This window comes from Aythya ferina (assembly GCF_964211825.1).
Source record: "Aythya ferina genome assembly, chromosome: 21".
NCBI classification, from domain to species: domain Eukaryota; kingdom Metazoa; phylum Chordata; class Aves; order Anseriformes; family Anatidae; genus Aythya; species Aythya ferina.
In genome coordinates this window covers 7,367,949-7,394,388 of record NC_140319.1, presented here as the reverse complement: position 1 = coordinate 7,394,388, position 26,440 = coordinate 7,367,949, and the positions used below count along the sequence as shown (strand labels likewise).

The 26,440-nt window shown below is 46.0% G+C and overlaps 1 protein-coding gene across 4 annotated transcripts in view; it reads left to right on the top strand.

Annotated features, from left to right (window-relative positions):
- PRDM16 (PR/SET domain 16) overlaps positions 1–25,759 on the top strand; it is a 283,364-nt gene extending 257,605 nt beyond the window's left edge. For 2 of the 4 annotated variants that reach the window (XM_084494816.1, XM_084494818.1), the window contains exons 10-16: positions 3,240–3,327; positions 7,156–7,325; positions 9,233–9,310; positions 15,337–15,506; positions 16,284–16,458; positions 16,842–17,072; positions 20,050–25,759. In XM_084494816.1, coding sequence (XP_084350942.1) covers positions 3,240–3,327; positions 7,156–7,325; positions 9,233–9,310; positions 15,337–15,506; positions 16,284–16,458; positions 16,842–17,072; positions 20,050–20,062 — 925 coding nt within the window. In that variant the 3' untranslated portion in view covers positions 20,063–25,759. Of the gene's footprint in view, positions 1–3,239; positions 3,328–7,155; positions 7,326–9,232; positions 9,311–15,336; positions 15,507–16,283; positions 16,459–16,841; positions 17,073–18,017; positions 18,193–20,049 lie in introns of all 4 variants that reach the window. The other 2 variants (XM_084494819.1, XM_084494817.1) reach the window with 2 other exon arrangements.
- The last annotated feature ends 681 nt before the right edge of the window (positions 25,760–26,440 follow it).

The following is a 26,440-nucleotide window of genomic DNA, read 5'->3' as shown; positions in this document are numbered from 1 at the left end:
TTCTCTCCCCGCCCCCCTTTTTCTTTCTAATTCCTTGGAGTTATTCAGTTCTTAGGAACTGCTGTTGCAGACCCAGGCTTTTGAAACATTTTTTAGTCTGGAGTAACGAGTACTGAGTAAGTGCATGGTAGCACATTATCTAGATGTGTCCCAGAAACGTTTCTTGCACAATCACCTTTCTTAGAAGCTATGCAGGGTTTTCCAGTTTCACTGAGTGGATGTTTTTGAGGAAGGCAGGTTTGTCGTGTCACTCCTACAATAAGTCGTACGTGGAAGGCTTGTGTAAGGCAGAGTAGATGAAGTTATCTAAGTGCCAGCTAAAATTCCAGAAAGAAAGAATGCAGAAGAAGCTGTAAAGGAAAGGTTTGGGTCTTCTGTTGTTGTAGGGCTGTTTATGGATTCTGTTTTCTAAAGTATAATTCTCTTGAGCTTTAAGGTGAGCGTACCAGTGAGTTATATTGCCCCTGCAGGCACTGCCACTACCTTTGTTGTCTTCCTGCTGCTGCTGAGACATCTTTGTCACATAGCAAACACCATTTGCTGGTTCTTAGCAAAGTCCAGCGAGAGGAGGTGTCCCAAAACCAGTTTACTTTAGATGTTAATGTGGAATTAATGCTCTCTTAGGCTACACGAACTGCTTTATAACCGCCCACTTCGGTACGCAGGTTCGGCCAGAGGGCTCCCCTGCTCAGTGCCTGCCCACGTTAGTGGCTTGCTCTCGAGTTAAACATGAATATTGTGCTGCAGGGCTGCGCAGTGAGCCCAGGGGTAGCCCATAGTGCTGGGAAGCTAATGGCAGTGCTGCAGAAGCCGGTGCTTTCTAGCGCTGGAAAGACTCAGCGTCACCGCCGCGCGATTGTGTCAGCACCGGCACGGCTCGCCTGAGTGTTCAAAGGGCTGCGAGCAGCAACGGGTGGCGTGGCCTTCCCTGCTGGCTGGAAAAGCAAGCCAGGAGAACAGCACCTATGTCACTGCCTTGCTGCTATTGTATGCTTGATAACTGTGGGAAAAAATGATGTCAATGCCTAACGGGGCCAAGGAACTGTCAGCTGAGAGGAGGATTAGCGAGCCCTTGTTGCTTGCTATTAAGAAAGCGTCTCTCGCTTTGCCAGCGCTCTCAGGGTCGGTGCCGTGTTGGTTGCTTCCACGCTTGCCATCTGTGATGGAAACGCTGCATCACAACCTGGGACGTGCAGAGTATTCTGTCTGGGGCCCATCGTGGTCATCTCCTGCTGGAAAAATAAGTAATGATGCAAATAGTCCGCTATTTGTTTTTGTAAAAAGTACTTCTGTGCAAAAATAAATGGGATAGGGAGGTAAAAGCGGAGAGTGAGCTTCGGATTCTGCCACCTCTGGGCATTCTCAGTAGGAAAGTTAAAATAACATGGGCTGAAAAAGCAGTTGCCAATTAAAATAGCAGCCTCGGGAAAACCGTAAAGGTCCAGAAGACAGATGGAAGTGAAGGATGGGGGCATCATTTGTTGCATTCCATGGGATGCATGTAGTTTTAGTAATACATTAAAATAGAAAGGCAGTGGTGGAGTCGCTTGCGAATCAGACTTCTGATGTAATGAGCTAAACAGCAGAGCTTCCAAGTCCCAGCTTAAAAAATATGGAAATATTTTGTTTCTAAACTTCTCTTTATCAGACTCTCTCACATCATTTGGCTCCTTCATTTTTCTCCCAAAGGCCACTTAAATCCTTGACATTTTCTCCTGGTGATATAATTTAATGCAGCCAGACAGCCTGAAATCAGAGCAGTTTTTAGCTCGGCCTTGTTAAGGTAACGTTCTCAGGCAGCGGCTGGGCAGAGCAGCCTAATCCCCGAGTCACGGCACTGCTCAGCTCTGACGGGGCTGCCCTGTGCTCCTGGCGTGTTCTCGCTGCTGGGAGATTGCTGGGAGATGGTGGGGCTGTGCGGATGCCATCACTTCTCCGCGGGCTTTGTGTCCCTGATGCAGGTGGGGCCGGCTCACGGGGGTCCCAAAGGCATCAGGGACAGCACAGCTCTGCTGGCAGGGTGTTGGGAGCTGCCCTTTGCTGCTGGGCCTCGTGTCAGGGAGAAACTTCCTACGTCTTGTTTTACAGGCTGCTGTTTTGCTGCAAACTCGTGCCCATCAAATCGCACACCTTCCCAAGCACAGTAATTACAGCTGCATTTCAAATCCAGCTCTTCTCTTTTCTTCTACCTAAGAGAAATTAAATGCAGATTAACTACAGTTCACTAAATAGCACTCTGCATGACTCTTCTTTTAAACTCTTTGGTAATTTGATCCACGCACCAATCAGCTGAAACGCAGCAAAATAATTTGCTCTCATTTATGCTGGACTAATGTAGTTAAAATTACTCTTACTATTGGACTTCTGCTGGTTTAGCTGGGATGGACTCGGTTCCCGTAATTTAAAGATGCAGCTGCACTTACTGGAGCTGCTTTCAGACAACTTTCCCCCAGAGGACATTTCGGATTCTCTTTTTGGGTGATTCCACACCATGGTTTTCCTGCAGGCGGGATACTTTCAGAAAGCAAAGCCAGCATTTCAAACACCCGAGCCTAACTTTTGGGCTGTTCCTGCACAGTGAGGTGCTGGAGCGGGGAGGACATGAATGAACCGCAGCGACGTGGGAAGAGCTGGGGTTCCTGACTCACTTCTGACATCGCCCACCAGTTCCTAACTTTTTAAACTGTTGTCCACATACGCTTGCCAAATAATGCAAATTATATCTCAGCTGCAAGGGAGGAAATAAATATGAAACACCTAATGATTTCAGCACACATGGGGCTGCAGAGTCTGGCCCGGTGTTAACTCTTAAGATAAAGACAAACTCTCAAAGAGAATTTGTTTCTGTGCAGTGGCTGCCTGCTGTGGACTCCAGAGCTTCTCCCACTAAAACATTGCTTTTGCTGTAAGTGTGATTTTTTTCACACAGTGGCATAAAAACCACTGTAGCAGAGCCGTTAGGTCTCATGTAGAAAGAGCAAAATGTTTTCTTTGTCATCAGTCTGGTGGCTGAAAAACACTGCCTAGAGCAGGAGATCAGTTTCATGTCCCTGCCAGTACCTTTTGCCAGTAACGTTTGGGTCATCGTTTGTAGTATTTGGTATAAGGGGGAGAGAGGCATTCGTGTTGGTCAGAGAATAGCCTCATCTATGTAATTTAAACACCTCTGCAAATGACTTGGCTATTTCTTTCCTGCCTGTATCCCTGGAAGGTATGTAACCCTCTGTGTTGTTGTCCAGCAGGGTGGAGAAGCGGAAGGTGACGGACCCTGTGGGTGCCCTAAAGGAGAAGTACCTGCGACCCTCCCCGCTGCTATTCCACCCCCAGGTAAAAGCAGTAAAATTGTAGCGCAGCGCAAGTCTTGTGCACCAGATTCTTTTCATCCAAGGGCCTGAATGGAAACTCCAGTATTTTCCACCAGTTACTTTTAAATACTTTTAATTGCATACCTAGTTTGAGGATGGTGGCAGTAATGTCTTGCTGTTGCTTTTGCATTAACAGAAGACCAGGGATAAGGTCTGGACAGCTCGTACAGGCTGCCAAACTTTCACATGCCAGAATGCCGACATAATTTTTTCATTGGAAACACCTGGTGCAGGCTTTTGCAGTAGTGCAAAGTGGAGAAAGACACTGAAGCATCTAGGCAGTAGCATTTTATACCTGCCCGACGCTCCCTTTACATCACTCAGAAAGTGTAAAAGTGGGGCGATGGTAATTGGAGTCCAGATCTACCTCCTGGGAAAGGTGGTGGTCAGCCCACGGTGCAGCCGTGCTGGGTCCTTAGTGCACAGAGACTGTTCATGAGACTCAACCCCAGTTCACCAAAAAAAACTTATATTTTAAGTAGTAGCTAAACTGTCCAGTGGTGAGGGTGGTGTTACTCTTGCCCTTGCTTCCTAACGCTAACGGTTCTGCCACAAGCTACCCGATGGCCTCTCGGTGTGACAGTCACCACCATCCTCTGTCGCTCCTGCCATGAGCACTTAGTGGGAGCTGAGCTCTGTGCTCATTATTCTGCTCTCCTTTATATTCACATGCATTGTTCTTGTCTGATAATGTTTCCCACCTTAGATAAATAACTCGCAGGTTCGTGAAAGCTGGATCCTGGTTGTTTTCACAGCTAAACTTAGTTTCTTCATTGTTTTGCATCAGCCTCAGAGTTTGGTTAACAACTTCCCCTGATTTTTCCTTCATACAGGCTGGATAATGGTGACAGGCTGGCCAGGAACATCCTGTGTTTGTGTGAGTTAGAATAGTGGGGATATCTGCCTGTAAAGAATCTGATAGCAGGGAGGAGCTAGTGCAGCAAAGCAACCCAACAAGACGATGAGAAACGTGCAGACCCTGAGCAGGAGCAAGCATTGGGTGGAAGGTTATTAACATTGTTCACGAAATCCTGACCACGTCCTCTTCCCATGGCAATGAAAAGATGTGGAAGGTCTGGTTATCTCTAACAGCTTATCACGCAGAATAGCCTAAAATTTACAATCACTCGAGCCTGAAACTTCCTGATAACTAAATTTTAATGAAGGGCTTACTGTGTAAAGATCACTCCATCTCGACAGCGGCTGTTCCCCTATTTAATCACTCAGCTATTTCAAATACTGAAGGTGAATGAGGGCAGGTCGTTTGTTCAAGAATACATGAGCTTTTTACGTAGCAGATCCCCATCCAATATTATCCTGGATGTTTTCCTAAAAAAACTCACATTTTCAGGGGCTCCTGCTTCTGTCTTCTTCGTTAGGACCAACATCCATCCACCAGACGAATTAGAGGCCCCTCTACATGTGTTTCTCTCACTCAAAGCCCACGTCTGGTCTAAGTCTCTCCTTCTGTGAATAATTCCCCAGATCTCAGAGAGGGCCCTGGGTGAGAGGTGATTAAGCCAAAAGCTGTGATAAAGATTGAGCGTTCAGAAGATGCATGCTCTCTTAAAATGAATTTCAGGCACCTTTTATTTCTTACCCGGTCGTTGACAGTAGTTCCTCTGCTATGATGTGAGTTATTCCTACATTGTCTATTTTAAATGAAACTCTGGACAACATAAATAAATGGTGTAACTTTTTGATAACTTAATGGAAAACCTTTTCTCACCTGTTAAGTTTCTTTTCTTCTCCCCTTCTTTTTTATTATAACCAGGCAGTTGTTCCCTAAATAGCAAAGTGCCTTTACCACTGGAGAGGCTATGGCCGGTGTTTAGAATTTTAAAATAAGCCTACGGCTATCAAGCCAGCAAACATCTCTGACTAAGTGCCTAAAGAACAGGGCACAACAAAAGATATCTCCAGGTACTCCAGCAAAGGGCTGAGTGGCATAGCTCTGAAAGATCCGGATAGCATTTTAACGTGATGGTTTTGTTACATGACTGGCAGCTGGGGCAGAGCTTTTGCTGTAAATGATCAAGTAACCTTTTCAAGTGGCTGGCGCTAAGTATTACTTACTATTTATCATGGGCTGGGAGCCTCCAACTAAGGGGCTGTGGATCTATTATCGAGAAATGGGTTTTACTACTCCTCTTTTTTACAGCTTATGAATGGTTGTCAGCCTTCCACAATGTATTCTTTGGTGATTAAGACAACTTTTTTTTATAGTCATACATTTTAAACAATATCTTGGCTCTCTTCTACCCCCCGAGCCCAGTTTAATAAAGTGTAAACGTGCAAAAGGTCAGCCCTTCCTGTACAATAGAGCATCTAGTTTTGATATATGGCTTCCTACTGCCTTCCGCTCGCTCGCTGTCTCCCCGCTCGCTGTCTGACTCCGTCCCGGCTCCCACTGCCCCTCGCTCCCTCTCCCGGTGATGTCAGCCACAGCCAGGAGGCAGCTTTATGGCTTGCTTGTTTGTTTTAGCCCTGCTTCAGCTGGGTATCTCCAAAGTGCTCTCGAGAGTGCACAGAACTGAGCGCTGGAGATGTTAGTGCAGCCCTCTGAGTTGCTTTCTTGGATTTGGATTTCCTGTTTTGCGTTAATGAAAGTAAAAATGCTTTTTTGTTGTTGCTTTTGTTTTGGGGTTATTTTTTTAGATGTCCTTTTCTTTCCACGCAGACCGACTTTCTTCTTCCTTTTTTTGCTTTCCCCTCCTGCCATTTCTCCAGGTTTTTCCCTTTCTCCCCATTTCTGGTTCAGTTTAATCCCCGTGTGTGTGAGATCGGGGCTCTGCTGAGTCACAGAAACTCGAGCTGGGAGGGGTGCACAGGAGCCCTGTGCTCGTGTCCCCTCTCCAGGCCTGTTTGCCTCCCACTCCCCTGCAGACAGGTTTTGCTGTGCAGACTGTGGTCCTCCTAAGCACAGGTCATCCAGCTGCTGCTCACTTCTGTTTTACTTTGGCTGGCATTTCCTCTCCTGCCAGGAATTTGGCCATCCTTCCGTCACCTTTACTGACTTCTGAACCTTTCTTACCTGTAATTAACACGTTGGCCTCTTACCCACACAAGCTCTCCATGGACACCCTCGGTCCTGAATCTGATCCTCCCCCCACCGCTCCAGCTGCTGCCTCCTCCCTGAGGCTCCAGCCCCAGCTCCGTGGCCAGCAGTTCCCATTCCCCTGCTCTCTCCCTCTGCACTTTGGCCAGGATCCTCCTGCCCCAAATCTCCCTGTCCTCTCCCGCCTGGGGCCTCCTGCCTGCGTGCCCCGTGCTCGCTGCTGCTCGCCCTCTGAGCCAGAGTGAGCATAACGTGTGTGTGTGAGGAGTGAAAGCTCCTCGCTTCCCGAGGCTGCCTGGTTTGGGGGAGAAGAGGGGTTGGGCTGTGACTTCAGCGCTCAGCAGCTGACCACGCTGTCTGAATTTCAGTATCATCCCTGGGGAAAGGGAAGCCGAGTGTATCCTGAGACAGTTTGTAATCTGACATGCTGAAGGTAAACACAAGCACGCTGCAGAAGGTTAAAAAGTTTTTTAATTTCTACAATCTGATGGTTACAGCCTGGCTGTGTCAGCTGTACCTTTTCTGAATCCTTTGAAGCCAATACACTGATCACTCTTTCCTGGCTGGATTCAGTGACTCCGTTTCACGCTGTGCTGCTAGCTCCTGAGAATAAGAGCAAACATCAGCACCAGGCTCTGAGCACCATGCTAGTGCTAAAAGACATGTTTTATGCATCCGAGATTGTTCTCCCTGTGGATTTTAATGACACGAGGTCTTGCCTTGTACTTGCAGATGTCAGCCATAGAAACAATGACAGAGAAACTGGAGAGTTTCGCAGCCATGAAGGCAGACTCCGGCACTTCCCTGCAGCCCCTTCCTCATCACCCTTTCAACTTTCGATCTCCGCCGCCCACGCTCTCCGACCCCATCCTGCGCAAGGGCAAGGAGCGCTACACCTGCAGGTGAGGGCCTCGGCACCACCGCAGCAGTGGGAGCGTTCTCCCCGTGTGTCGAGGCACAGAGCAACATCACAGCAACATCATCGGGCACAGGGCAACTTCACATGGTCATCCGCACTGTCTGGGTACGGGTGGGCAGGAAAAACAAGAAGCAGCGGAATTAGAACAGAGCGTGCTGATGACTAATTCGCTCTGAAATAGCTTGTTTTGTCTGGTAGAAAATCAGCATCTTCTATTTTCTTTGTAATTTTTAATAACCTTGAGAGCAGATCTGGAGATTCTCAAGCAAACAGAGTTCTCCAAGCCAAGTCTCTTGTGTGTGGTAGCAAATGCCACAGTTTCCAGTGTAAATTCATTACAATCTCAGCTATGCAAGAAAAAAATGGAACTTTAAAAACAGTGTGCAGTAAGCCTCTCTTTTCAGACACAACTTTATCCCCAGGAGTACTTATGTATCCATTGCAGCTATCAGAGCATATCACCAAGGGAATAGAAACCTGTATCTGCTTACACAGCTTTACCTGCAAGTACCAGAGGTTCTTGTGATGGCTCCTGCTTCATTTTTCTTGGGGGCAGTAAGTGGGCACAGATTTTGCTTGATGCATCTCTTGTGTTCTACTGCCTCAAGAGCTCTGGGCTCAAATTTCAGTTGTGGATTCAGAAATGTGAGGCTTGTAGCTCCAATAGGGACTAAATTTATATTTAGATATACAGTAGCAAATTAACATTTGGATTTTCATGATTGATTAATGCTCCCATTAACTATTCATTTTAAGGACATTTGAAGGTGCTGAATGCCTCTGAAATTAAGAAAGTCTGCCCATATTTTCCTCCTACAACATTAAGCATCGGGCTTCACAGACACAGGACATAACCTTCCCTCCTGAGTATTTTATTTCCCAATTAATGTTTTTATTTATACCTCCCTTCCTTTTGAGTTTTCTCTGAATCAGATTTATTGTGGATCCCAGTTCATTCTCTTATTTTATTTTATGTTGCTGCATTTCCTTATTCTAAGCAGACTGTCAGAGTCCCAGCAGTATATCCTGATAACAGCAGTGCAATGCTGCAGCATTTATCTAGAAGTGAATGCTATGAATTCTGGGGATGACCAAGTAGATTCTGCATGATAAACAACTAAATAAGAATATAAAGGAGATCTGTAAAAATCTCAAGTGGTGGGCAGTCAGTGATTAACCACTCTGTCCTCATGCAGGAATGAGGTAGTATCAAATGAAGTTAGGAGTGACACGCTGAAACAAGCCGGAGATTCTTTTGGACACAACACAATTCAGCAGAGGAGCTCACTGCTATAGGAAGCTGAGGATGTCAAAAGCGTCTGTGCATTCATGAAGCTTTTAGAAAAATAGATGCAAGAAGTTCAGCAAAACTGTGTTGAGTGCAACTGCTCAACTTTAGGCTCAGAAGGATCTGCAAGTTCAGATTACTAGAAGCTGGGAGAATGTACTGGGGATTTGTCAGTGCATCCTTTCTTTGTTCTTATATGCTTCCCCAGGCATCCAAGATAAGCCACTAAGTAAGTCAGAATTTGGGTCTGAACCAAGCCTTCCTATAATAGGCATTTGATTTATTTTTTTCCTGCCCTTCCCAGTGTTGCAGCATTATTGACTGCTGTTCTGTGTCTGGTGGAAATGGGTTCCACCAGTGTCTCAGCACCGTAAATGCTGTTATTCTGGGGTGGACGTCACGCTGTTAGTTCTTGCTTCCACATCTCCTGCCCTCAGAACATATGTGCCCAGAGTTATAAATGCACAAAGTAATTTTCTTATTTGGGGAACGGTATCAAAACAAGTGAGAGAGATAGCAACTGGTGATACAGTGTTTTTAATTTTGGTCTCATGTGGCAGAGCTTTCATGCACTGATGGTTACTTTGGCTTTCACTGTCTAGGTACTGTGGTAAGATCTTCCCACGCTCAGCAAATCTGACAAGACATCTGCGGACACACACTGGAGAACAGCCCTACAGGTGATGTTGTCCCCCAGATACTGCCCCTTTCCAAACACGCTCCTCATTCACCACTCTTTTTTTTTTTTCCTTTCTGTAAAGTTGTGCCAACATAATGCTGCAGTCCTGTAGCATTACATATAGTGATTCATAGGATTGTATATTATGTGTACCAGCCAAAAATAATCGGGCTTGGCAGCTTGAAGATAGACACTTAACTTATATTTAGATGTATGCTGGCAAATGAGTGGTCTGATTTCCAGTGTTGTTTAACACTCACATTAACCATTCATCTCAAGGACAGCTGAAGGTGCTGAATGTCTCTGAAAATCAGGCTGTTTTGAAGGGCTTGCCAGTAAATTAACTGCTGGATCTAGCTAGATTTTTTTTTTTTCTTTTCCTAATGCATGTCAGAGGTGCCTGGAGTAGTAGATCAAAAAAAAAAAAGCCCTGTGGTATACGTGTTTTAAAATCTGAGTTAGGTAGTGTTCCAACTTAAGTGGCAAAGTTTAAAAAGAGTGATCAGAGGGTGGGAATTCAGACACTGTTTGATTTAGTTAGGTGTCTAAGGTAGAAGCCTGTACTATTTTCTTCTAGTTATGGACATAAAAGTCTGATTTTACACTGCAGTTTGGGTTGTGTATAGACAAAAGGGCACGTAGAGGCACATTTATAGAAAATCAAGGCAGTGCATTCCAGCCTGGGCATTGGACTCTCCTAAAGGGACTCCTGTTTAAGCGAGTCTTTTAGATTTCAATAAACCTCACGAGCAAATATATGTAAGTATGTGTGAGTATATGTATGAAGGATCATTTGTCATGGAATATTTTTGCCCAATATTTTCTCTTAGTGTTTTGCAGTCAGTTTCAAAAAAACTTTGGCCAAAAATATGCTTAGGTTCATTTCTTTTTAGAATAGTATATGAGCAAACCTGAATGAATGATGAATAGAGAGCTCACTGAAAATCAAGCATTGTGTTTTCCATAACATGAGTAAGTGTTTTGCATGTTGTCAAACAGTAGTAACAATTTGAACAATTTCATTTTTGGTAGCTAATGTTATGGTATTTCCATACACAGTCATAAGTTCACAACAAAGCTAATGTAACAGTTATTATATAAAGAGAAACAAACAAATTTATGAGCAGCAAAAGGCCATCTGGTCAAATATATCAAATTTTTATGCTTAGTTTAACTTAAGAAGCCACTTTCTCCCACATTGTAATCCCAGGTACATACAGAGTCAATTTTTTTTTTCTTCCATATGGAGTCATACAGAATTCTGAGTGTAGACATTAGGTAAATTAAAAATAATAAAAAAAACCTCTCCGAAGCAGACATATATTTTGGAACCATTCCCTGGTCTTCTGATTTTTCAGTTGCGTTATTTGATATGCCTTGAATGAATGCTGTGTATTCACCATACACCCCTGTCTGAGTAGAATGCTCACTCCCAATTATTCAGAGATTGTTAGTCCAGTTTTCTTCCAAAAAAGGAGACTTGCAACTTAACAAAGGTTAGGAAAATACAGATTTATTTGATCTGGTCTTCTCCCAGAAAATGGCCTGTGTGTTTTTTTTTGCAATAGAGGTTTGACTTCTGGACAATGTTGCATTATAATAGCACTCCTGAGAGTTAGTGCTACATTTACAGAAGAGCTTAATTGTCATTGATTTTCTTTTGCTCTCAGAGAACTGAGATTTTAACTTTAGCAGCAGTAATTGTTTTGAGAGCTTGTTTTCAAAGTGTCAACTTTATGCAGGTAAAAGCAGGTTGCTGATTTTTCAGTGTTTTATTGATGTCTTGCTTATAACTTTTCATTTGATTGTTTAAAAGTGTTGTGTTTTGTTGTTTTTTTTCTGTTGACTCCGTCAGTGTTGGAGTTTGTTGAAATATAAATTAAAATGTTCATAAAACTACTACACACTGACCAAATGTCCACATATAGATTAAGAAACATTCAGGGCAGAAAATCAGATGCTTTGTTTTTTGATTTCTGATTGTCACTGATAAGTGGTGTGGCTTTTACAAAGTCATTTGAAGTCACTAGCTGTCTATTTAATTAGGCATAAGGTAGGAATAAATAGTAAACGAGCAATATGAAGGTCAATTAATTCGTATTGAAAAGGGAAAATGCTACATGTTTTTGGAGAGAGAAATAACTGCTAGAATGCACTGTGCTTTCTAAAAATGAGTGATTTGAAATGGCTTAAAGACAACATGCTATACAATAGAATTAGACACAATTCCTTCCATTTTTCTATAAAATTCAAAAGTATGTACTGCAAAACCCAATGGTAAAAAGGACTATGAAGCTTAGAACTGTGTCTTTCAGAGAAATGCAGACTAACTTGGGCTTGTTGTGAGATCACGTCAGACCTACGTGGCAGCTCAAGTTGTGCAGAGCAGGAGCTTGTTGTCCTTCCGAGGTTACAAAGCAAAATGCAGGCAAGGCAATTTTTAATGAAGCTCCTTATGCTTGGCACACATGAACATAAGGGCATACTGTAGCTGTGAGTTTGCTTCTTGTTTTTGTTTTCATGCCTGGAATCACAGAATCACACAAACTACATAAATCTTGGACTGAGAACAACTAAGAGCTACTCAATGCAGAAAGGCTTTTTTTTTCTTCTTCTTTCAAATGTCCATTCCCTCCAGGATGCCATCTAATTGATTCTTGAATTACACCCAGTCCTTAAGCACTGCCTGTAAGGCTGTGATTCCTCCTATAAAGATGTGCTTCCTGACGTCTGTTTTGAATTTGTTTTTCTTTAATTTCCTTTTAGGCCCCCGTGTCCTGTTATCTGCATTAAGCTGAAACTAACAACTAAAGCTGACATCTACCCTGGCATTTCAGATTGCACACAGTTCAATATGAATCTCTTCTCTCTCATTTTCTTTTCTTTTTCTTCTTATTTTTTTTTTTTTAATGTAGGCTAAGTTCATCCCTGCTGTAAGTGCGCTTGATATTTAGGAAGAGTCACTGTCCTTGTGGTTTATGCTTTGTGACTGTAATTCTGTTTTACATTTTAATTTTATTTTTTTAATTTTGCAAGTGCAGTCACGCTATTGAAACTTCACGAAGTATGTTACCAGATGCCTTACTGTCACCTCTGCAGTGTTACCAAACTGTCTTTTTCGTAGGGTGATTAGCTCAGTTACTCATTTTTACGCTGTTTGCTGTCTGTTTTTCCCCTTCCTGTTGTTTGTCATACCGAGCATCCAGGTTGCCTCCAGCTCTGACTTAGCCCTGTCTGCTGTTCCTTAGAGCTCCCACGTTCCAGTTTTGGCTCCTTCTTAGCTCTCCTTCAATCCTGCTTTGTATTTTTGTAGCCTATTGGTGTGTTACTTTAAACCGATAAGCAAGAAATTTTACTAGCATTTTGTCAGTCTGTTTACAAAGTAAATACAGCTTCTTTTGAGCTTTATTCTTCTCCCGCCTCTGTGTTCACCTCTTCCCCGAATTTAAGTTGGTTCCTCTGTCTGGGTCATTTATTTAGATTAAAACCAGCAGAGATCCAAGCACCGACCCCTCTGGGACCACAAATAATACAGTACGTCTCCCTCGTCCCTTTACTTTCAGACGTTAGATATTGCTCCTTTCCAATGCCCCTCTGTTTTCTATTTTTTTAACAAGCTCTTTATCCTTTCTCTGGATCTGAACCTGGATCCACATAGCTCATAGTTAGAGCGAGGACCTGTCAAAGGGAACTTTTCAAAGACTTCCTGAACATCTAAATAAATTGACATACGGGAGGCCAGATCTCTCTTGCCTTGCTCATGCGAGCACTGCCTTTGAAGTCCCTGGAGCTGCCGGCGTGAGTGATGGGCGCGGGGTACCCGGGGCAGCCGCACGCGCTCGGAGCCCCGACGCTCCCCTCGTGCCCGGCCCGCGGCAGCACAAAGCTGGACCGAGGAGGGCAGGTTTGAGGAAGAGGGAAAGAACTGTGTGGGAAAAGCAACCCGGAGTGAGCAAAGGTGTGTCTCGAGGTGGGATCAGCAGTGATCTGATCTAGAAATATTTCCTGCTTACGAGGTGCGGACAGGCAGGGAGGGAAAACCAGAGCATCAGCAGAGAGGAGGGAGCTGGTGGTACAGTATTGGTAGAATCAGCTGTGCAAAGCTGCTTAGGAAAACCCCACAGCATAAGAAGGATATTGGGCATTTGTTTTGCACAGTGCAGTTTTCTGAAATGCTGAACAGCAGAAGCCTGGCAGCTCATGAAATCAGATTCGTTGGGTGCTAGCAGGTAGGGGCAGAGTAAGAGCTGGAAATCCATGCACGTTTACCTTGTCGGTATATAAACTGCTCGTCCAGTTGATGCTCAAATAATGTTTTGTCTTCTGTGGTTGTTCAGTTCACATTTTTTGAAAAAACAAAACAAAACTTTTCAAGTCCGAGAAAACTGTGGTTTAATACGAGATTTGCCTTTATTCCTATGTTAATAATAACAAAGGTTCATTATTTGAGATATCTTAATATTTTTCAGTGATTCAACAGTAGGAAATTCAGAGGTGGACATGGAATCCATAAATATATTCAGAGAGTGTTTCATAAATGTATCTCTGCTATTTCCAAAAATAATAGCAATTTGGTTTTAGAGAGCAAATAAAAATCACAGCTGTAACACATCTGGAAATTGTGTGTATGTTTCACAATATACATTTTTTACACTTGCACCCCCTTCTCGCATTTGAATCTGTTGTGTTTGCAGGAAAAAGATACCATGTCCTTACTGTCAAGGCAAATCTGGCTTCACACCTGAATGAGAGAAGCCCAGGACACATTTGTGTGCCCTGTTCGAGCAGTGGGGTAATGGCAGTCCTAAAGCATGCACACCTTGGCCCACCGTCGTTGTGCCTTATCAGATGGTAGCTCAGTGGGACAAGTTCTGCTCTTCGAGCAGTTCAGCTAAAGCGAGTGGTTTTCTGCAGGAATTCCGGTTTTTCTTTTGTCCCATAAGTTTGTGGGATTTGCAAAGGTCTGCAGTGGGGAAGGGATTCTGCTTCCCGTGAGTTTGGAAGCACAGCCATGAGGAAAGCAGTTTTGCTGAGGTACAAATGATGTATTTAAAGGGAGACCTAACGAGGGACTCAGGTTGGTTCAAAGAATTAGTTTTCTGTAGCTGTAGTCCTGAAACTTTTCACTGCGGCTCGAAGCTGCCCTCTTCTGTACAGCAGCTGCAGTGGTGCCAGCGCTGGGAGGGAGAGCAGAGGTCCGAGCTCACAGCATCGGGGTTTACAAAAGCCTTGCTTTTATTCTGGGGGAATCTGAGTCCAGAGAGGGGGATGGCAACTTTGAAGAAGCTTCCAACACATCTACCGTGGTTCCTGCCGAGGGATTTTTCAGAGACAACATTTCTTCGCTCAGCAGCTTCCCTAAGCATTCTGGCTTGGCTCCTTACACTGCACATTTTTTTCACCAGAAACCAAATATTTGCTACATAGGAGTAAATCTTATCCTGTTTGGAAGCTAGAGTGTATTTCTTGGGAGCTATTGTACTGTAATAATAACCATAATTGCCTTTAGAGGCATGCTCTGCTGCCTGTATCTTGAGTACCACAAGGAATTTCAGAAATAAATCTATGTTTGTCTGTCTGTCCAGATATCTGCGTCATGTAGGGATGTGCAAGCTAATAATGGGTTTATATTTTTAACCTCCCTTCTTTCTTCTCATTCTGTCTTCTTTCTCCTCTCCCCACAGCCATATTTCACCTGCTTCCCCAACAAATGAGAAATAAATTAACTCACCTTTCTTGTTTTTACATTGATGTGTGGAAAAGTAATTATTTTGTTTAAAATTCTTATTTGTTTGGACGGCGCACTTCTTAATTAATCCTAATCCTTTCTTTGTGCTCCTTGAGTAACAATAATATTAGATTTGTCTGGAATGATTAATGCCTCATGCGTTCCAGGTCCTCAGCTGAGTAAAGATTTATAGACCAACATTTTCTGGTTTTCTGGTAGTCAGATTTTTCTTTTTTTTTTTTTTTTTTTTTTTTTTTCCGCTCACGTTGCACTCTTTGGCATTTGCTTCTATTTTTCAGGTGTAAATACTGTGACAGGTCATTCAGCATTTCCTCCAACCTCCAGCGGCACGTTCGAAACATCCATAACAAGGAGAAGCCATTCAAATGCCACCTGTGTAACCGATGCTTTGGGCAGCAGACCAACTTGGACCGACATCTTAAGAAACACGAACACGAGAATGTTCCAGGTAGCAAATGGCATTGCTGGGTGCTTCTGCTGGGGCGCCGGAGGGAGAAGACACCGTGGTCTCATCTCTCTGGTCACCTGGGGAGGCCAGAAAGCACTGTTTCTTTATGCTGAGCATCACTAGGCAGTAAAAACCAAACGCCACCTCCTCATGCAGCCAGTGATAGCACAGCTGCAGTGCATCACAGTAACACGGGCACACAGGCAGAGCACTCAGCTCTGCCATGGTCTTGTCCATGTGCCCTTTTCCAATCGTGGAATAGCAGTCATGACACTAACCTCCTGGGGACGCTGTCCGGGGAGCCTAACCTCCCATCAGGAGATCTTTTGGTGCAAAGGTGTTGCAGACACCCCAAACTCTACCAGGGGTTTTCAACCTGAAATGTATGTGTGAAATTCAAGAAGATAAATAGACTTTGTCCTGAGAGAAAAACTGAAGGAAGAAATTCCTGTGCTGAAGCCAGCTATGTGATCTCTCAGCCAAGGGAAAAGCTTTACGGTAAAGTTAAAGGCAAACAGCTATGCAATGGATAGTGGTTCCTGATTTGTATATACCATCTGTAAATGCTAAATACCATCCGTGTTTCTCTCTGTAGTTCAAGTCTGGAAAACATGAGCCTCTGTTGATGAATCCATAAGATTTCTCTTAAATATTACATTCTCAATGTATAGTGAGGGGATTGTTGCATAACGTTCCTCCTCGATTTTTCCTCTTAACAATAGCTTTGACCAGATCTGATTGTTTCTCCTGTTCTCTTTTCTTGTTTCTCTCACTCAGTGAGCCAGCACTCTGGAGTCATTACAAACCACCTTGGGACCAGTGCCTCTTCCCCAAACTCGGAGTCAGACAACCATGCACTTTTAGATGAAAAAGAGGATTCGTATTTCTCTGAAATCAGAAATTTTATTGCAAATAGTGAAATGAATCAAGCATCAACTTTAGCAGATAAAAGGTAGAACAAGCAAATAAAATCACCTGGTGACACGTATTGTTAACATGGTTAAAAGACCAGTCGGTCTCTGTCCTGTGATTTAAAACACTCAAAAGAGAGAAATGTAGAAATGTAGCAGTTTGGAAGGAAAATGCAATCAACTGTAAGCTCTAAGCCTGGTGTTAAGTCTTTTCAGAAAGTTTTAACTGCCTAAAACATGTCAGTTTTCCTTTTCCTTGCAGTGTAAATGATATGTATATGTACAGAGATACATCTCTACGTGTTTGCATGCATACACATATATGAAAATAATGAAGTCTTACATGACAGTGAAAAGGCATGACTTACTCATTTGGTATCTTTTCTTCCTTTTTTTTTCTTTCCCCATTGACCAAATATTTCAGGCCAGAAATCCAGGATATTGATGGCAATTCCCAGTGTCATGGATTATCAAATGAGAAAACAGAAGATGTGGATGATGAAGATGAAGAACTGGAAGAGGAAGACGATGACAGCCTGACAGGGAAGTCACAGGATGAAACAGTATCACCCACCGCAGAGCCCCGAGGAGCATATGAGGATGAAGAAGATGAAGAGCCCACATCTCTCACCATGAGCTTTGACCACACCCGAAGGTGAGGTGGGCCGTTCCCTTTGAGAAGTCAAATGGGGGCCAGACTTCTGACCCCGTGTCACTGGTAGATTGTGAGTGCTACTGTTTTATTTTTCAAGCCATATATCATACCTCCAGTTTGATTTAAGCATTCACTTGAAAGATTCCATTTTCACCATGGTGGGGGATACGAAACAAGTGGACTGCAAGGAGAATCCGTGATAAGACGGGTATCCAAGACTTGAGGAGTTAATGGGAAAAGAGTTAGTCCAAAACAGAAAGCACCTTTTCAGCATACCACAGTTCAGTGGATAATGTCCGTCTCTAAAACCCTGGTCAGGGCATGGGGAGAGGCATATGCATACAGCCCAATTTGCACTGCGCTACCCACAGTATTTGTGGCCAAATGTTGACTTCAAGTGAAGTCACCAGAGCGCTGGGAAAAAGTGATTTTTTTTTTCCCTGAGATCAAGCCATATCTATACACCTTCAAAATCAGTTTGTTGGCCGTGGTGTAGGCTTAGCATTGCTTTTTCTGCCTCAGTTTGACACTCGTAACAAACGTCCTGTGATGCAAAGAGCAGCCTCTCATTTAGTCTCAGCGCATCGCTGTTCTCATTGCAACTCAGACCGCAGCAGTGCTCTGTGGGCGCGGGCACAGCGTCGGACGTGTCGGGGAGTGGGCAGCAATTGGGCACCTCCAGGCAGGGAGCTGTAGTCAGCCTGAACCACAAATACTTGCAGCACTGATGCTTGTACGTGCGTAGTCATGCTCTCCACTTTTTCTTCACTCCTTGCACTTTGTGTCATTTCTGTGTTGTCCGTCTGTCCGCTCACGCATGTGGCTTGTGAGACCCCCATGGTGTGTGCATGCAGGCACTGGGTTAGCACCACTCACATTGGCTGGTCTGTGAACGGCGAGACGAGCTAACAACAGGTCAACCCCTTCCCCTGGTCATTGGTACAGGTGTATTGAGGAGGACGAAGCCGGCTTGTTAGATTTGGAGCAGATGCCGAATTTTGGGAAGGGGCTGGATCTTCGCAAAGCAGCCGAGGAAGCATTTGAAGTTAAAGATGTGTTTAATTCCACCTTAGACTCTGAGACAATAAAACAGACTCTGTACAGGCAGGCTAAAAACCAGGTGGGTATATGACAGAACATTTTATCTAGCTTGCCGCCAGCACGTCCCATAGGATTAGCAAGCAGCTGGCCTCCTTTAGCTAAGGTTTATTTTCTTCCTCATCCAGTGAGCAGGAATTCTGACTGTAATAAGTGAATCGTGTGGGAACTGTGTCTTGGTGCAACTATACAGAAATTGAGAAGAAATGGAGTGGGCGTCAGGTCTAGGTCGCCAGGTCAATTTATCACTAAGCCTGTGTCGTGAGAACATGCTTATAGAGCAAGATAGCGGCATCTGTCTGTTTTTATCTGTCTGTATAAATGTCTTTTTCTGACTATTATGTATTTATGCTTCACTGTGCTGGACAGCAGAGCTCACACTCAACGCTTCTAACCGTAAGCCTCTAAGAAAGGTGCTCGGAGTTACTGCCCAGCTACCATCATTGGCTCTGTAGAGAATTTGGGCTTCTGCTTTCAGAGAACCACTTTGCACCTAGCTATGGAACGTGGTGTAAAGTAGAGGGTGTGAATAATGTCCGTCCTGACAAGTGCCAAGTACGTTAGTGGAGGCTTGATGATATTTAATACGGGGGATAAGCTCAGCTGTTGCACTGCAGTCCTTTTCTAACTGTCAAGCAGCAGAATGTGTCTTGAAATCTATCCTCAGTGCCCAGCAAAGCAGTAGCTTAATGCAGCTGCTATGCAGAACAAGATTTATGATTTATTATCACCTGGAATTTGTGAAGTTTTGTCCTCCACAGTAGGTGCTAGGGCTAAAGCTGGGGAAGGGACTGCTCGAAGGTAGGACATGGCTTTTTTCTGGGGGAAACTAAGTAAAGCACAAGCCACTTGCCTGACTCTTACATGCGTCCTGCTACTAATCTGGCAAATGTACTAACTACCTGGGAAAGCTTGCTCCTTTCAGATTCGTCCTACTTTTAAGGTCTGTCTGATGCTTGGTGGAGGTCTGTGCTTTTTGAACCAGGTTCATACTGACTGAGGTGCAAGCCTGGTTACGCTTAAATGACCATAAGTAATATAAATAATCTGAAATAGGGAATGCAGTCGTAAAACAGCGTTTGTGTGAGCAGCAGAGCACTCCTTGGGAGCTGTCTGTCTTTTACACAGCCAGAGAAGCGTGCGTGCCCTTAACACTGCCAAGCTGAGCCTCTCTCAGCACGTACCTCCAGCAGGCGGTGTGCTGACCTGAGCAGTAGGTCTGACTCTCAGCCTGAAGAGGCTGAAGCTGGATGCCAGTTGGTGTTGGCACCGTCACAGCTGCACTGCTAAGGGTCCTACTGCACTGAGCGTTGTACCAGGGTCCCAGATAAGGTGTGCTCTGTGGCTGTTGCCCTGCAGAGGCTTGTGCCTGGGTGGGTGCTGCACGGCCACCACTGCACTCACACGTGGGAACAGCCTTGCAGCAGCTAGTGCAGGATGGGGGGAACTGTCCTCTGCTGTTACATGTCAGAGGTGGATTTTACCTCCAGCACACGAGGCTGTCGCCTACCCAAGGCTTCACATTTGTTTGGGCTGTGAAAGGATGCCAAGGGTGTATGACTCTTGGAAGAGGGAGAGCATCTGGGTTAGAGAAGCGAGCAGATCCTTAGGTAGCAAACACAAGTCTCCGTGCAGTTTTTCAGCAGACACTCAACCACTTCCCTGCAGCAGAGACCCGACAAGAACATACGAGCACACTGGGAATACCAACGAGCTTTCCATGCCTGTGTTCCTAAACGCTGGCAAGATTCTTAGCCCAGGCCAAAGGGTGCTGGCAGTCTTAGGGTTTGGTGAGGTGGTGCTGTGCTTCGCACAGGTTACTGCGGCCTGTCCTGCGTGCGTATTCACACGTCCCCTGCGTTACTCTCTTCTCCTGCAGGCTTATGCAATGATGCTGTCCCTGTCTGAGAACGCTCCCCTCCACACGTCCTCCCAGAACTCCCTGGGTGCTTGGTTGGACATGGCAGGAGCAGCTTCAGAGTCGGGGACCTTTAACCCCATCAACCACCTCTGAGAGGTCAACAAGGCACTGGCCAGAGTCCCAGCGAGGAGGCGGTGGTGCTGCAATTACCCTAGCAAAAATCCCAGCAAGCAGAAGATGGATGAGAGGGCCTCAGGAGTCACCTGGACTTTTGGCTGAGAAAGAAACCTGTCGCATCCGACCTACAAGTCCTGCATTTTTACCCGCCCAGAGTTTCCATTTGTAATTTATCAGAATGAACCTCTCCAAAACTGGATAACTGATGCAGCCCCAGGATTTCTGCCTGTAGGAATAGCATAAGCAAGACATGAATTGCAACAGTGCAATCAAATTGGTCCCTCTAACATTACAAGATGGTATCACTGCGCCAGTGAAGCCCGCATATAAATCACGTCTTGAAACCATTCGGTAGCTTAATCCTTTCAACTCAGCCAAATAATGGGGTAGCAAGGAAACAGAGCCAGATCGGACCTGTCCCTGGTGCAATTCTGACAGTCACGGGAGTTACACCAGGGAAGGGTAAATTTAATTGACCTCAAAAAGAATCTGAACTTGTGCACTCCCACAGAAACATGCCCTATCCTTTGTTCCCAACCAAACGTACTGGCACAGCCCAAAGCTTCTCAAGAGTGAGGCCACGCTGCCTGCGGTCATGCTACGCTACGTGCGGTGTCCCGGTTGGGAAATCTTCAGCCTGGAGCATTGCTGAGGCTGGGTTGTTGGTGTGTCATGCAAATACGTGGTTCACAGTCACCGGCTGTGCCCTGAAAGCCCTTCTGCCTGTGCCTGCACTGCAAGGCTGGGAAAGCTTCCCATCTCTGGCAGTGCCTGCGAGCCCGAGCTGCTGCCTGCGCTCGGAGCATCCCGAGTGCTTCGGAACAAAATCTGTGCTCAGAAAATCTCTGGCGAGCAGGGTGGTGGCATTCAACCCTGCTCTGGCCCTGTGCCTCATGGCAGGGCTGCCTGGACCTCCTCAGGCGTGAGCACCCCGGGTAAATCCGTGCCCAAGAGGTGCAGGGGGAGCAGGGGGGGCGGGCAGGTCCAGCCTGCGGCGCAGCGCTCGTGGCTTCTGCTTCTCTCCCAGGGTTTGCTTCAGGGTGGTGTCTTCTCGGTGTCGGCAATATCTGGGAGCTGTGGCAGAGATTTCTGACTCCTGCCGTTGTTTTGGTTTGCTGGGTGGTTGTTTATGGGCAGCACACTGCCAGTTGGCCTGTAATTGTAGTAGGAAGATTAAAGCTCCCTTGCTTCAGCAGTGTCAGGGGTTCAACCCACTATTCGAGCACATACAAGAACAGAATTGTCTTTCTGACTCTAAAATTGCTCACAGATCTTTTATGAGTGATTTCAAATTGCTTCAAAGTCTCATCTCTTTTACCGACCCTAAGCAGCCTCCAGAAATGCTGTGATGTTCGTGCTGTTGTGCCTTGTGATTACAACCCGGTGTCGCAGCGGTGATTTTGCAGGTAAAGCTGAATTACTGAACGGTCTGGGAAGTGGTTAGACCTGTTCCAAAGAACAACATTGGCTGTACGGATAAAATTTAGGATGCGTGTCCTGAGAATTTGCTATTTGCAACATGATAAAAATGAGAATTTCCAAGCCTGCTGCTGCCACCGAGCGAACGCTGGGGTGCTCCGGCCAGGAGGAGCCTTCCCCTCGGGGCTGGCGTATTGCAGTGCCTGTGTGCTTCTGGCAGGTCTCGTATCTGGTAGTAACTGCCTGCAGGGCTGGGCTGATGGCTGGTTTCAGAGAAGCAGCACACGGTGGTCAGGATATCTGCCTGTGAGTACCTGGCGTGCTCAGGCTCTGCCGACTTTGAAGGAAACCAGAGAGGAGCTGCTGTGCCAGGCCGGGATGGAGAAGCACAACATGGGAGCCCCGTTCCAGCATGCTGAAACGAAGGAAAGAGCTACTCAGAGAAAGTGGAGGTTTGGTTAGGGACCCTTTGTAATTCACTCTTTGCACCCCAGAGCACACCTGAGGCTGGCTTTGGATAGCTGGGAGCCTCAGGCCACCCGAGGAAGAGAGCATCTCTAGGGTGTTTCGCTAGAGGAGGAACAAAAGGTAAACTAGTGGTGTCGGTGTATTTTCCAAGAAAATTTACCCTTCCCATTTGGTTCTCCACATCACCCTGTGAAAGTGCCCAAGGCTCTGAATCCAGCAGGCAGCGGAGGCCGAACTGCTGCGTGTATTTGCACAAAGCTCCCGGGCAGACACGGCCCAGGACCCGGCACTGTCAGGAGGCACCGGTCTGCGAGCGGCACGGGGACGCCCCCAGCCCCACAGCACCGCCCTGCCCAGGCGCTCGGCCTTTAAATTATTCCCCCAGGGGCCAACTGAAAATAATAAAAGAACTGTTTTCTCTTCCGGAGGGAATTTATTTTAATCTGTACATAACTTGTAATTTTTTGCTAATTCTTTTCTTATTTTATTTCTTCCTTAACAGTATTTTTTGCATTAGATATCACTATTGTGAAGAAATAATGTTAATATAAGTATGTAGTGAAGGACCAAACTGGTGTCATTAAGGTTGTTTGTTGTATGATCGATAACCAGGGAGTAGGAAGAGTTTGTTAACGTGCCAAACGACCCCGATTAATCCTGCTATTCTTGCTGCCGATTCTCCAGACAATCATATGCCGTGTTACCCTTGTGGTCAGGTGCCAGCTGCATCCGACTCCGGTTCCTATTTATTTCCTTGGTGGGCTGGGAAGCAAAAGCAGCCTCCGCCGAGCCAGCCCCGTGCCCACAGGGGGACAGGGAAGCGCTCAGCCACGGCACGGCTTGGCCCCGCGGCTCCCAGGTGCCAGGAGGCACCGAGCGGTGGCACGGAGCTGTCCCTGGCCTGGGGAAGCCCAAACACCTCGCTGCTGCTGCTGCTGGCCTCCTGCGTGCCCGGAGCCCCCCATGAGCAGGTGCTGGGACATTTCTCGCCCTGCCACAGGGCTCCGCGCGACACCGAAGGCAGCTTCAAGGAGGTCGGCATCGCGCTCAGCTCCCCGGAGCAGCAGCGAGCTGGTCTCCAAAGCGTGAGCCAAGTACTGAGCAATGCAAATGTTACGGTGGGGTTTGTGGGTTGGTTTTTTGGTTTTCTTTTGGTCTTCCCTTCAGCATCTCAGCCCTCTGTTCTGTCGCGTTGTGTCTCCAGAGGAGCAGGTCGGCGGCTCCCTGGGGGGCAGCTCCCCGCTGCTGGCCAGGGGTGGGGGGCACGCGCCAGCCAGGGATCAAGGACATGAAAAATAGAGCTTTTTGAATCATGAAATGATTTTTTTTTTTTCTTTTTGCATTTTCCTAATTCAGTTTTCTTCCCATTTTCTCAAGCTAGTGCCTCTGTTTGCTTTAGGATCTCCTGACTCCTCTAATTTAGCACTGATGACAAGTTTTAATTTTTCCACAGTTAAATAAAGAGAAAGCCTCACTGGTTTCCATTTATCTCGTAGCTCTCATTCAATTGCACTTAAAACGTGTTGCAGCTCGTAGCAGATGTTTAGGTTTTGCTTTGCTGTTTCGGACAAAAGCGGTCACTCAGCTTTGAAGGATCTTTCCCAAGACGTGTGTATGTCAGGATGGAGCTGGCACGGGCAGTGGGGAAGGTCTGGGTCCCCCTGGCTCCAGGGGACACGTTGCTGTAGTGCCTAAGGCCACCCGATGCCCCTAGCCCGGCGTGCTCAGGACCCCCCGATGGCGGTGCGGTGCAGCAGGCGCGTAGTTGCAGCGATTTCAGTACAGCCTGGTGCTTGTATGAAAGCGAGGGCACCACGCGAGGTGTGATGCAGAGCGAGAACATTTGGTCCCCAGGGGCTTCTGAGCACCACGGGGCCGTGTCCCCTCCCTGTGAGCCCACTGCAGAGGAGGACACGGGCCTGAGGCATGGGCTCAGCTGCGAGGTTTTGAGCACTGATGGGAACGGCCGGGGCTGGGGCACAAAGCCCATGGTGCAGCGGCAGTGCTGAGGGTGCCGGTGCACCCATGGGAGCTGTGCACACCCATCAGGAGCTGCCTGCGGTGCCCTTCGGTGCCCGGGGATGTCCCTGGGGGCTGTGCTGTGCTGGCTGCGGGCTGTTCCTTCGTGGTCACGGCAGAGAGGAGCAGGGCTCGAGAGGCACGGCTCGGTGCCAGCAGCAAACCCAACCCAGGCAGGGTTCAACAGCAAAACCCGAGCTGGGCCTGCTAAGCTGCATCCCAGGACAAAACGTGGAGCTTGGTTTCTGTCTTGCTTAAAACAAAGTAGTGGAAGCGTTCGGGTTCTCCCTCAGCAGCACTTAGGCTCTCGGTAGACGTTCTTGAAAACGGCTTCTCACTTCCTACGAAGCGTTTGGAAAGCACTTGCACAACGACGTGAACGTGTTTAGACTCTAAGCATCAAAGCACTGGATTGTGAGCCCCCTCCCCTCAGCCAGTTTCAACCTACTGACTTACATTCAATTTTTACGTGCTGTACTGTGTGTGTGTGTGTGTGGCGGGGAAGGGGGAGCACCGTGGTGGAGGAGCCTGCGCCTCGCCGCCTGCCGCAGAGCTGGCGGGGAGCACGGCACGGTGCTGGGAACATCAGGGCAAAACCCTCTGCTCCTGGGTGACGGTCAGTGGTGTGCTCACAAAGCCATGAACCTTTTTCTCTGTAGTGTTGAGTGATACTGTGATTAAAATGTTATTGAATGATTCCGAGATTATGTTTTTTTTTTTTTGTTGTTTTTTTTTTTTTCTTCTGTCATTAATTCTTATTACCACTTTGGAAAAAGAATGAAAAAAGAAAAAAAAGGCAGCTTTGATTTCCAAATGTGCAATTCACATGTGAACAAAGTAATTCTGAAAGTAATTCTCAATGTCTTTTACATTCTCGTTGCTCTCTTCAAAGCAAGAGATGTTTTGCCCTGATGTCATTTCCAGCCTGCAGAAGATGTAATTTAAAACATATATATATTGTGCTTGCAAGAATCATAAATCTGTGCATCCCATGTCATTCCTTTTCCCATTGTTACAATACAGATATGATTTAGTTTTTTTTTTTTTTTTTTTCTTTAGGACTGTATAGTGTTTTTTTAAATCAATTGTAAATGTCTGGTTTTCATATAATGTTTAAAAAACATTGAGAAAGAGGATGGTGCTTGTTCCATATCATTCTTGATTGTATATTGCTTCTGTTATGTTTATAAGTAAACTGTGCATGACTTGTGTTTAGCAGTCATTATTGTGTCTGTTTGTGAAATTTTTATTAAAAAGAAAAAAATTCCGTAGATGCACTTATTGTATATGTGATTAGATTTTGCGTCCGAGGCTAGAAGCCTTGAACTGCCAAGGAAGAGAAAAAAAAAAAAAAAGTGTTGGCAGTTATTAATTAATATGAAATCGCTTTGTTGGGAGCATAATGAAATAAAAGATATGAAGTGTAGAAAATAATTAAAGAAGCGATTTTACAAATTTCATTTTGATGCTTGTGATAAAAGACAAATGTACTTGTGTAGAGAAATTCCTTTAAAATAATGAATAGAAAAAGCTGATTTTGAGGTTAATGCTGTAGAATAGGAATGTATACCAAATGTAATCTTTCCAATGCTACAATGAATTTATACATGAGATTGATATGCAATAAACCTGTGTGCTTTTATAAGCAGTGGTCCTCGAGCTTCTTTTTTCTGGGAGGAGTGGCAGAGGCACAGCACCAGGCGCAGCAGTGGGGTGGTGTAAGTCGTGTGTAAGCTTTGGTGCAAGTTGTACGGGCGCCGTACGGAGAGCACGCCCCAGCACAGGGCTACCAGGGACGTGTAGGGGGAGAGTTCATCCCTCCCTGCCGCCCGGCCGTGCCTGCATCCTCCTCGGGGGAACGTTCCCGGGAGGAAGAGCAAGAACGGGGCCGGGGCCGGGTTGCAGAAGGGCTGAGGAGCTGTTTGGGAGCGGTGAAGGCTCTTTCCTTTCACAGCTGAGAGCGGCGAGTTAGCGACTATCGAGTGATAGCGGTCAGATGTTTCAGCGGGGGCACCGGGAGCAAAAATGACTTGAAAGCAGGGTCTTTGAGCTAACAACGCGCATTACAAAACCGGTGAATGGTCTCTGCTTCAAAAAGTCATTCAGCGTGATCAAATGATGGGATCCCACCTCCCGCATAATAGCACTTCCCTGGAGTTTGCCGTGCGAGGGCTTCAGTCGTGGCTGAACTCTTGAGTAGGAGCCCTCTGCAGCTCTGTGACGGCCGGCAGCTTTCTCCTTATTAGCCCCGGAGGGAAAGAAAAAAACCTCTCGGATAAGAAAGCGCTGATAATAGAGCGATTGTCTGGCGAGGGGAGAGCGGAGT